This window comes from Seriola aureovittata, chromosome 3, assembly GCF_021018895.1.
Source record: "Seriola aureovittata isolate HTS-2021-v1 ecotype China chromosome 3, ASM2101889v1, whole genome shotgun sequence".
Lineage (NCBI taxonomy): Eukaryota > Metazoa > Chordata > Actinopteri > Carangiformes > Carangidae > Seriola > Seriola aureovittata.
This window is the reverse complement of record NC_079366.1, coordinates 7,953,787-7,966,108: the sequence shown is the minus strand read 5'-3', so window position 1 is coordinate 7,966,108 and position 12,322 is coordinate 7,953,787. Positions and strand designations below refer to the sequence as shown.

The following is a 12,322-nucleotide window of genomic DNA, read 5'->3' as shown; positions in this document are numbered from 1 at the left end:
TTGCCCTTTTGGGGCTTGACCCCTAATAATATAGGTATTAAATCTAGACTTTTTTAGAAATTACCAAAAACTTATTTGTCAGACAGTGAGCATAGGGTCTTTTGTGCCCTTAAGGTTCTGGGGTCTTAAGGCAATTGTCTGCTTTAACTGGTTAGTAATCAAGCCTTGGTCCTATATTAATTTAAAGCAAATTTATACTCCTGATAATCCATTCTGATGGTTTTTCACTTGATACAATAAACCACATTTCTTTAATGCCTGTTAATGTTACAGAACTGGCCAAAGACAAAGTGAGAAGAAATGTTCCTGCAGGGATAACACTTATAATTAACTGATTTTTCTCCTCCAATGCCTCACCTCACTTATATTTGGGAAATACATTTTTTAAGACATTGAAGTAAGATTTAAATAATATTAGGACTGAAATTTGTGCAGGTCAATAACCAACAGAACCTGGCAACCCTGACCTGTCGCGGTGTATTGTCGTCGGTCCACAAATGAAGACGTAAAAAGCACAGAAATAGAACATGTAGAAGTCGCATCATCAATCCACTAGCTGTCATCCTATCTGTTTTTATAAAAGCCACTGGAAATGTTGGGACATTTTGTTTCATAGTTAGTAATGGCATATTGACTACGAAACTGGAATAATTATATGTTGTAGTTTGATTTAAATGTGTTCATAATAATGAGTTATGAATTTGAGTGTCATGATTTTCCACACGGAAAGTTCTCATCATCATTAACGTGTTAATGTTGCATATATTTATACATTGCATCAAAATAATTTTTTATATATACTCTATGTTTTCAACGGGGAGTTCCTTCTATTCATCGTAAGTCTAGCAGCAGTGCTGCAGCCTGCAGAAAAGCAGAGACGGGCCACAGAAACATGGACCTTATCAGTAAACCAAGGAGCAAGTCTATCGTCTGGCTGTATTTTGGCTTGAAAGCAGATGAAAAGGGACAACCTTTGAACTCTGGCGAGGCCATTTGTCGTTTATGCCGAAAAATAGTGCTTGCAAAAGGAGGAAATACCACGAATTTAAGAAGTCATCTGAGACGTCGACATCGTGCAGATTTTTTCGAGACCACTTCCTCCACGACCTCTGCAGCTTTGTTTGAGGCGCCAGGTGAATTTTCAAATTCAGTGATTTTCCTGCACTGTGTGGTTTAAAGCGCATTGAATTTGAGTCTGACAGCACTGACCGCCATTGCAATACATGGATCCAACCCCTGTAAACTGACAAAATACAGTTGCAGTGGGGCTCTACTGTGGATTTTATAAAGTTACATCGTCAATGTGGAGCAGTTAATTGTGAAAGAAGTAGACCCTGACCCTAATGCTGCTCTTGCATGCACGCTCTTCACTAATTTATAACACACTTTAGACCACAGACCACACGATACGGTATAACTTGTTTTTTACTTAGCAGGATGTTTCATGATGTCACATAGATGTGAATGTATTTAACGTGTCACATATATGAATGCAACATTCAGTTCTGACTATGCACTGCAATAAAGATGTATATAATCAAGATAGGTCGTTAACACTCAAGCGTCGTTTGCTTAACACCGGTCAGTAAGTTTTTTCTGATTAAAACACTATATTTAACTAGGGATTATCCAATGTCAAGTTCTTTTAATGTAACTTCCATGTCACATTTTGGGACACGGGTAAATATTATACTGTCCAATGCTGAGTGTTGATTTTCGCCATAAAAAAGCATCTGTAAATCACTTTACAGATGCTTTTACGCATGCGTAAAGAGAACGCCAGATACGAGCGCGAGTCTGTTTTACGACAGTCTCATCCTTGTTGTTGCCATGGTATCAGTTAAACAGCCATTCACGCAGTCCATTGTAAGAGGGCTGACGGTAACATTTGGGAATATTTTCTTATCAAATTATCACTTGTTTCGGGAGGTGTTGACATTGTACCGCTGGCATGACATGTCGTAAATAACAGTTCTGCGGTTGGTGCGATGATTGGCCATTGTGAGCCGCCATCTTTTGCATTTTAAAACCCATTTTCTAAACAGACCCGTCTCTTCTGTACAAGGTGATAATGACTGAGCTATAATCGTCGTATAACACCCAACTTGACTACGGTTTGGTATCCATCCGCTTTGTTTACATGGCCAAAAATTAACACTTGCTGCGCTCGCTGCATTGAATTTATTAGCTACTACTCTAACAGCTGATGGAGCTAGCAGCTAACATTATGAACACAGACCAGAAGGATCCTCTTGATAATTTTGATTTGTTTGGTTCCGATATGACAACTAAAGAGGAGATCATTCTAAAAGAAGAGGAAGAGTCACAAGAAGAGGAAGAGTGTGAGGTAAATACCACTGACATTTTTAGGCATGCGATGGTATCAGACCTGGAGCTTGATGAACTTGAAGACAGCAGGACTGAAATAAGCAAGGTTACTAAGAAGCAGACGACATGGGCTGTGAACTGCTTCACAGGCTGGTTGGAGTCTCAGGGGCTCCAAGTGGACCTGACTACAGTGGAGAAGACTGAGCTCAACAGGCTGCTGAGACACTTTTATGGATCAGTACGCAACAGCAAAGGAGAGCTGTATGGGATTGCCAGTTACATTGCACTGAGAGCTGGGCTTAACCGTTACTTCAAAGAGCCTCTTGTCGGCCGTCCTGTGTGCTTAATGAGAGATGCTGAGTTCACATCAGCCAACAAGGTGTTCTTGGGAGTGCTGAAGAGAATTAGGAAGTCTGGTCGAGACATAACATCACACCATCAGGCACTGTCGCTGGATGACATCCGCATCCTAAGACACTCACGTGCAATGGATACCAGCACTCCAAGGGGACTTCTGAACAAAGTCTGGTTTGATATACAGGTACATTTCGGCCGCAGAGGGAAGCAGGCCAACAGGAATCTGAAGCCAGATTCATTTGTAATCAGAAAAGACAAGAGAGGACTGAGATACTGCACTTTAATTTTTGGTGATGAGACAAAAATGTTTAATGAGAAGGACCGATGCTCTATGTTTGAGAAGCCAGGCAATGGACTCTGTCCCATTGCTTCTCTTTTAAAGTACCTTAGCAAACTCCCATCCAATGCAGCCGCCCTCTACCTGCAGCCTAAGAAGGAGCTAACAGATAATATGTGGTACAGTCACATCCCCCTAGGAGTCAATTATCTGGGCTCAATGTTGGCTCGCATGTGTAAAGAAGCAGGAACATCTGTGATCTACACCAATCACTGCATCAGAAACACACCCTTTCACCAACTGTGTGACGCAGGACTGGAGGGGAGAGAGATTATTACTGTCACTTTGCACAGGTAGGATGGGTTTGCTCACCTGTTGCCATCTTAATATACATTTGTCCCATTTCACTTGGTCAAACTGTGTAAATACTATATTTCTAACAGGTCTGAAAGCTCCCTCCAAAGTCACCAGACACCCTGTCTCGGGAGTCGAAGGCAGCGGAGTGAGATATTGCCAGAGAACTATTCAGCTGGCCCAGCAGGTCTGCCACCAGACAAGTGGGCACCCCTAACAGAAGATCACTCAAGCACACACATTCTGCACCACTGCTGCAATGGATTCATTATTTTAGTAAATACACCCGAGTGAAATATTCAGATAAATGTCTACAGAAAACGAAGGAATCAATGTGATGCTGGATACAAGACGCTATATATTTGTCTTGGTGGGAGAAGAAAATAAAACAAATCAAAACAAACTTAAAGCTTCTGTCTTTGCTATAAACAACTAAAGTGTAAAATGGTCTGTATTTACTATAATATACAGTATCTAGTGTTGTATATAGCAGCAATCACATTCTAATGCAGTGACATCCTCCTGTTTTTTTAAACCTAAAACAACCAAAGAAACAGTAAACATGCTCCATAAAGAGGACCGTCACCAACAACATCTCACCATATTTTACTAATTATTCCTTTATTTTTCTAGGTTTGGATCTCAACCATGACGAATTTTTTGAGGATGTTCCATTTCTCCAAAATGCTTCAAATCAGAACTATGTCCCAGATGCTGTGTTGCCACCTGGGGAGCCGTGGCTCCATGGTGGCCCCTCCCGAGCAGTGCTATCCCTGCCTTCCTGCCTGTGCCTGTGCAGTGAAGTTGGGTCTGGGATGTCTGGTCCTGGATCTTCTGGTGAGGAGCACATGGGAGAGATGAAGGTGTACGCCAAGTGTCACCTTCAGCAAGGTGTCATGTTTGGGCCCTTTGTAGGAGAAGTGTGCAGGGGACAAATGCCGACTAACCTCAAATATGCCTGGGCTGTAAGTAGACTGGTTTGACTCAACATAAAGAGGCAGTTTAAAATCAAGTTATTGCAAAAACTAGTACTGTTTAATGCCACAGTCGCATTTAAAATCTACTTTAAAATCCAAAATCCATGATATAATTTGTGTTGATAAACCAGCAGAAAGCCATATAGAATTGGTCATATTTCATATCGTATATCTGACATACACATCACTCCCATCTCCAGATTAGGGATGATGCTGCTTTCATCTACGTTGATGCCTCTGATGAAAACAAATCCAACTGGATGAGGTGTGTATAATGTTTTCTTTCTCCCTGTTGCTTTATGTTTTTTGTAATGCTGTTTGACATTCAGTCCTTTGTATTTTTCTTTTTTTTTTTCAGTTTTGCTTTTACTTTGCTGGTCACAGTGACACTCTGTATATATATTTGCTCTATGTTTTAGGTATGTAACATATACGAGCAGTGAGGAGGAACACAATCTGGTCGTCTTCCAGTTTTACCGACACATCTACTACAGGGTTTCCCAGCCCATCCCAGAGGGAGCAGAGCTCAGGGTCTGGATTGGCAAGGATTATGCCTCCCTGCTGGGCCTAGGGATGGGTGAGTTCTGTCCCACTGTGTTACTGTCATGTGATAGATACACACTAGCTGAACCATATTGGTCTTTCAACTGACAGTAGACTTATATTTTAACTAACTATTATTCTGAAGGTCTATATAAATATCTTCCAGTAACCTGTACTTTTGTTTTTGGTGGGGCAATACAGGCGACAATGTGAAATGTGAAGTTGGAGACAAGGAGACAGCTCTGCGCCTCCTGCAGGATATTCAGTTGGTCACCCTCCCGGAGCCCAGCAGCACTTCCCTTTGGTCAGATCAAAGCCAGTCACAGAGCCCCATGCCTGTCATCAGTGACGTGACAACAATGTCAAACCCAGACACAGCTAATGATCCAGGTGGGATTTCTGCCTCTGCCCTCACCAACACCTCCGTGATCTCCTTCCCGTCCCCGAGCTCTCATCTGATGGAAAAGTATGATTTTATGCCTGGAACCGAGAAACTGCTGAGTAACCCAAGCGCCACACAGAACAGCCCGTGGTACTTTTTTGGGTTTGAGCCAGACCCAACAGGTCGGCCTCTGGACCGGAGCATAGCGGTGTGTAAACTGTGTGTGGAGCACGTGGGCTGTGCTGGAGGGGCAGCAGACCTCCAAAACCACCTGACCAACAAGCACCACATCAGACCACGTGATAGTAACAAGGATCGGAGTCTTCTGATAATAGGTAACGATCACTGTCTGCTGTCTGTTTGCATTGTACAGTAGATACAGAATATCAAAGTTTCAAGGTTAGAGGAAAGACCTGGTTTATCCCAATTTGAACTTAATTTTCATAGATTTCACCATTATATATGAAAAAATTTTACTCACCAGATCTGAGAACAAAGAACCATTTCTGTAACAAAATCCAGCAGCAAAAAATTAGCAGTAAGACAGGTAGTAAGCAAAACAAGAGTTAAGCCAAATTATCTAAACCACTTAATTTACTGGTAAAATTTAAAGTGAGAACAAGAAAAATGTTAGTAAGGTCAAATATAACCAGGAAGGAAGCAATTGAAAGTTATGGTACTAACTTTACTGTTCATTTGTCTTTAACCAAGACCCTGTCTTAGTTATACTACATGGCTAATTGGTACAAATTGGTAAATTGGTACAAAACACAGCTGAGGCTGATGGGAATACATTATTTTTTCAAATATAATTTTGCAAATTTAAATTTTGACCTGACAATGAAGCTAGATGGAAAGGAATCACCAAAGTTATTTAGGATTCATCATCTTTGAACCATAAATGTTTGTACTGAATTTTGTGCCAGTTAATTCTGTAGATATCTATCTATAAGTGAAAACCTTGACCTGCTGACGGCACTAGAGGAATAATCAGAAGACCACCAATGACGTTATGAGTCATCTTCTAGGCACCATGAACAGCTGTACCAAATTTCATGGCAATCCATTTAATAGTTGCTGAGATATTTCAGACTTCAGACCAAAGTGGTGAACCACGCCACGTCATTAGTCGGGGTATAAATAGGGCCCAAGTTGTAGAAACCAGAATTTTACTTTTAACCATCCTGAAGCTCTTTTGTTGTTGTTTGCCTTTTTTCCAACAAACAACTGCGGTTTACCTAATAAATGTGTCGAGTATAGTACAAAGCTTGGTGGATATTAGGGCCGGACAATTAATCACATTTGCGATAATATCGCGATATGATAAAATTAGATTTTCTAACCGCAAAGGCTGCAATTACACTCTGGTCACAGGACATGCAAGCTAGAGTAGAGCAGTTGACTAAAAGGGAATAAAAACATGGCACGCTACACTTTGACCTGTGGTATAATGGCCTCAGGCTCGACAGAACCTGGCACTGCGGAAACTTTAGTGTCAAAGAGGAGCAGCACGTCGGTTGTGTGGAAAGTTTTTGGTTTTAAAAAAGAAGATGCTGCACAGCGTCAGGTATTGTGCAGAACCTGCCTTGCTACCGTCGCTACCTCATGGGGCAACACTACTAACCTGTATGTTTACGACTTTGATAAATACACAGGATAAGCGGTATAGCATGCCCTCCTGCACAAATTTTAGCCAGGTTGCCATACCATAGCTATATAAATAATACAAGCTGAAAGTCACAGCGGACCTGAGTTTTTCACTACTACAACTGACATGTGGTCAAGCCGTACAGCGGAGCCCTATCAGAGTCTTACTAATCAATCTAATTTTGTGTTTGTTGAATAATACAGAAGATAAGGAACTTAAAAAAAAAGAAAAAAAAAATCTCATACTTAATTGCAATATTGGTGAAAAAAAATTTGATTAGTTTATTTCCCCAAATCTCTCAGTCCTCACTCAGATACTTTAATAATCCCAGAGGGAAATTGCAGAGTTGTAGCAACCACTTAACATACAATGAGTTAGGTCATAAAATGCAATAATAGGCTAAATTACACAAATTAATTAGGGCTTGGACGATTATCCGACGTTGTCGATTATAAAAATTCGACGTGGAATTTTAGTGTCGACGCGTCGTGTAAAACCACACAGGGTAAATGTTCATAGAACAAAACCGGAACTTTCTAATGGGACCGTTTATATCCATCGTCTTTGGTTTACCCGGATACAAGCGCAGCGCACGGACTGGGACAACGCGGTGACGTAATTGAAGTCATTGACTACGTGAATGATTTGCGGCTGTGTAATCTATTTGAACAACATGGCGGCGTCTACCAGCAGTACGATGGAGCATGTGGAGCAACACGCGGCAAAAAAGGCTCGCACACGGTCCTCCAAAGTTTGGGAATACTTTAATCTTGACAGCAACGGTGCGGCAGTCTGCAGACTCTGCAAAGTGCATCTGGCATATCACTCTAGCACGACAGTCATGCACGAGCACATAAAGAGGAAACACCCTGGTGAGTAACTGGAAAATAATTGCAATAAAATTACTGTTAGGTTAAAAAATAATCGTTAGATTAGTCCACTAATCGAGAAAATAATCGATAGATTAATCGTTTAAAGAATAATCGTTTGGGACAGCCCTAAAATGAATAATTAAATAAAGTCAAAAAATATATTTATATATAAATAAAAGAATAAATAAAGTTAGCTATGTGTACTATGTGAACAGTGTTTGTAGAAATGTGTTGTCAAACTATGGTAGATTATTTGCTGATTGAAGTTTTGTTTTTTGTTTTGTTTTTCAACAGGTCAACGCTCTCAGCCAATGATGGTTAACAGCGGTCTGGTCAGCACCTTCCCCCTGGTTTTGTCTACTCAAGTGACTGATGCTATCACCAACTTTCTCATCATGGATCTCCAGCCTCCAGCTCTGGTAGAAGGGGAAGGCTTCAGACAGCTGATCCACACCATCCTGCCCACCTGCAAAGAGCTGCCGTCACCCTGTCAGCTCGAGAACCTCCTGAAGGAACACCACACCAAAGGCAAGACCAGCCTTGCTCAGCTGCTGAGAAGGAAAACAGGAAGCGGAGAGATTGAGGAGACCTCTGACTACACTGCTCCCATCGAGTTTGAGCCCAGGAGACGTGGGCGACCTGCCAGCTATCGGAGGGAAGTTCCTCACTTTGTCACTTTAAGTGTGGATGTTTGGTCCCACAACTGGCAGGGCAACGTTGAGAAGTACCTCACCCTCTGGGCACATTATATAGACTCTAATTTTACCTTTCAGAACGTGGCCCTGGCAACCCAAAGACTGACAGAGAGTGGGGTGAAAGATTACACCCTTCGAGCAGTGGAGGCTCAAGTGAAAGCGATGGCACAGGAGTGGGGAATCTCTCAGCCCAATCTGGTCCTGTTGGGAGGGGAAGGGAGGAATAAGATGAGGCTGGGGCCAGTAAAGAGCGAGAAAGGTGGAGAGGCTGCAGGAAGCGTCCCTCACCCAAACTCAACAACATTTCTTGAGAGGGATGACTCTGTGTTACCTGAGGAACCGCATGGCTCTGAGCAAAGTCATTCCAGTGAGGGACTACCATCTGTCCCATGTTTCTACAGCGCTGTGCAGGACTGCATTGAGGAAGTGATGTCACATCCCGTCATCTCCAAGACCCTCTGCCTATTCCAGGGTATTCTCTCAACCCTGTTCCAGCCACCTGCCCAACACAGAGGCTCATATCAGCATCATGTCCAGAGTCTGTTGCAGACCCTGACCAAACAAGAACAGGCAGAGCTGAAGTCGTGGGCTCATAGTCGGCCAACGTGGAATAAGCTGTACCAGCTACTGAGCACTCTGCTAAAACATAAAAGTATTTTTTGTGATGTAATAAGAGAGATTAATGGGGAGGGCTTGTCTAAAGAAGACAGTGCTTCAGACACCAGTTCATCTGGCAGCTTCCACGCAAACCCGACCTCCAACACATCCTCAGCAAACGTCTCAATGCATTCTGAATGGAAGGCCCTGGAGGAGTTGTGTTTGGTCCTCAAACCTCTGGATGTGGCATGTCGAACCCTCGCCAAGGAGGCGTTCCCCCGTCTATCCCTCATCAAACCCATTCTCATTGGCCTGCTCTCCCGTCACCTCGTAGCCCGACCGGGAGATTCGTCATCCATCTTAAAGGAAGTGAAGAGGATGATGAGGCGGAACTTGGCAAGCTGTTACCACAACCCTGTTGTCAACAGGACTCTGTGTGTGGCATGTTCCCTCGACCCCCAGTTCCATGGGCTGGGGTTCATGGAGGAGAAGGTGAGTCATAAAGTTTAAATGAAGGAAACCGACAAGTGAATATCTGGGGGCTCACTTGAAATTTTTAACCATGCTGGCAGCATGGCACCTATTGGTTGAAGTCAACTGACTTTACCCTGTAGCATCAGTTTTTAATGAAATGTCTTGACAACTATTGGCTGGATAATCATGAGATCTGGTTCATTTGATTCCCCTCAGTATGAATTATAATGCCTTTTTTGATTAGTGCCATTATCAGGTCAAAATTTTAATTTCTCCAATACCTTAATGACCAGATACCCACACAAAACTAACGCTCCCATCAGTCTCTGTACTTTGTATTTAGTCACTTATTAGCAAATGTTAGCATGCTGACATGCTAAACATTAACATATGCATGCTGTTAGTCTAGACTCTTAGTCTTGTTGATACAAGTGCAGCATGATACCTAGGTTTCTGTAGTGATAACAAAATGCTGCTTTGGTGCTGCCTTACGTAAAGCATCCTCTTTTACATTTAACTAAGAAGCTATGACAGAGGTTGTTGTCTAAACAAAAGCAGGCATACAAAGACCGTGCTACAGTAAAATGTAGTCTGACATTGGTTTAGTTTGGATTTAAAATCAGGAACTGGTTGATAAAATGTCAGTTTATGGTACTTGACATATTTCAATACTCGGTGCTCTGGACAATTTTCAGTTTGTGTTAGGATAAACATTAATGTGTACTGAGAGATTAGTTTCCTGCTTATGACCACTTCATGTGTGTTTGTGTTTGAATGTTCATTTGCCAACGCAGACTGAATGACATTAACTTTTGATTGGTGTTAAAAAACGTATAACAATGTGTCATGTGAGGAATAGTCGGGTACATGGATTAGATCTTTTTGCGATTATTTTCTAGGAGCAGACGGTCACTTTTGATTGGCTGAAGAAAGAGGCCGTCAGGATTGTGAAGGAGGACAGGAAGAGGGGCCAGGATAAGAAGCAAAGCCAGTTTAAGAGAAGCCCCTCCCCTGGGTCTCCAGAGTCAGAGAGTGAATTCCTGCGGAGGAGCAAACGCCTCAAAGAATCCCGCCCAATCAACTTCAGAGAGATCGAAGATGATGACGAGGAGAGCGATGTAGGAGAGACGGACGAGAACGAGTCCGCAGACCCAGGCTCTCAGGCTGGTCTGTCGGGAATGGAGTTCCTGCTGGGAGACTTGTTCTGCTCTGCCCCCCGGAGCAAGCAGAGCTCCGTGGAGGAGTCTATAGACATGGAGATGTCTGTTTTTAGAGCCGACAAGGGGGCCTCACTGGGAGTGGAGCCTTTGCAGTGGTGGAGGACGAAAGCAGTGCAGTTTCCACTTTTGGCTACAGTGGCACGGGCCTATCTGGCTGCTCCCGCTGTGGCAGGTAATGCTGCACAGGAGTTTGTGCAGGAAGGAGCTGGAGCCACGTACAGAAAGAGAGCCAACATCCCACCAGAGAGTTTGGACGCGATCCTGTTTCTCCACCATAACCACATGCCCACCTCTGACACAGGGCAAACAGCACTGAGGAGTGATGACAAGAACAGTGGGACTGAAAAGATCCCATAAACACACACACACACACACACACACACACACACACACACACACACACACACACACACACAACATTCATTCCTTTTCACAAACTCTGAATTTAACACTGTAAGCTACATGTGTAACACTTACCCTTATCCATATTTAAAGTTGATTATTACCATAAACCAAAGGCCCAACACAAAGTTAGCACACTGGAAAAAAACGTCTCCAGCTAGCATAAAAACAGGATGCTGAGGCTGAGGACACACACAGGTCAAATAAAAGTGTAAAATAAGGGCAATTTAGGAAAGGGATTGGAGATTGGAATTTATATTGGATTAGAACATCCTTCAACCATCTGAATTTTACTGATCTGATCTGAAATCTCATTTCAATCTTGATTGTTATTACGGTCAATATGTGTAGTCACTAAAACTGATATGTTTTTTTATATCCTGATTTCCTGGAGACTGGAGAGAAAGAAGACTAACACTTAATGTAGTGTGTGTAGTCTGAACTATTCCACTACTGATTTACATTTAACTTTGTTGCGTGTACTTTGTAGCACCTAGTGCCTTACCTTGTTTTAATACTATGATGAAGTAGATTGAAAAGTATTCCTTTTTTTCTACCCTTAATGCCAAATTTGAAGAAACATATATATATAACTGTGACGGCGAGGGTTCATGGTAATACTGTGCAAAAACTTTTACCAAGTGACTTTACTTTTGCATCATAAGTTGTATTTTGTTATGAATCAGTAAGTTATGAAAGATGGACTCCAAAGACTGAATAAACTCACTTCATGCCGCTTTTTCTTCATGTTACAGAATTCAAACATAGTGTCAGTAAATGAACAATGGAACTTGGATCACAAGTGATCACTGAATAATGAAAAACACCTCGAAGCCAAAAAAAACAAAACAAAACTGTTACTTGAGTAGAATAAAATGTGCTCTCATTTCAGTTGTGGAGAAACGTTGTTTACTCCTCGTTACCGTGGGTCTGCTGTATTTCAGAGGGCAATTTGTTAGATGTGTAGTGAAACTTTAAACTTACACAAAGTATAATGCACTATATCATATACTGTTAACACGATGTCTGTATTGTTTTAGATTGTGATGTTGATGAATCTTTCATGCAGAGTAATGGTTTTTGTCTTACTGTAATGTAAATATACCTATCGCATTCTTTTAGAATAAAAAATATATTATCGTTTGAGCAGTTTAATTATTAATTTTAATCATTCAAAAATAACTGTATAAACAAAA

The 12,322-nt window shown here is 41.9% G+C and overlaps 1 protein-coding gene across 3 annotated transcripts; it reads left to right on the top strand.

Annotated features, from left to right (window-relative positions):
- The first annotated feature begins 878 nt into the window (after window positions 1-878).
- On the top strand, window positions 879-12,269 carry LOC130166261 (uncharacterized). 3 transcript variants are annotated; one of them, XM_056371736.1, is made up of 9 exons: window positions 879-1,133; window positions 2,295-3,315; window positions 3,406-3,503; window positions 3,950-4,281; window positions 4,494-4,558; window positions 4,713-4,870; window positions 5,038-5,553; window positions 8,033-9,522; window positions 10,404-12,269. In XM_056371736.1, the coding sequence occupies exons 1-9, from the start codon at window positions 893-895 to the stop codon at window positions 11,079-11,081; spliced, it is 4,599 nt and encodes a 1,532-aa protein (XP_056227711.1). In that variant the 5' UTR covers window positions 879-892; the 3' UTR covers window positions 11,082-12,269. The 3 variants fall into 3 exon arrangements, with proteins under 3 accessions (XP_056227711.1, XP_056227712.1, XP_056227714.1); XM_056371739.1 differs by lacking the exon at window positions 879-1,133 and having other exon boundaries at window positions 3,267-3,315; window positions 3,406-3,592; XM_056371737.1 differs by lacking the exons at window positions 2,295-3,315; window positions 3,406-3,503.
- Window positions 12,270-12,322: the final 53 nt, after the last annotated feature.

Coding starts and splice junctions, on each gene's coding strand:
- LOC130166261 (XM_056371736.1), top strand. CDS start 893: ATGGACCTTATCAGTAAACCAAGGAGCAAGTCTATCGTCTGGCTGTAT. Junction 4,559..4,712: donor AACAAATCCAACTGGATGAG/GTGTGTATAATG, acceptor TCTATGTTTTAG/GTATGTAACATATACGAGCA. Junction 4,871..5,037: donor CCTGCTGGGCCTAGGGATGG/GTGAGTTCTGTC, acceptor GGGGCAATACAG/GCGACAATGTGAAATGTGAA.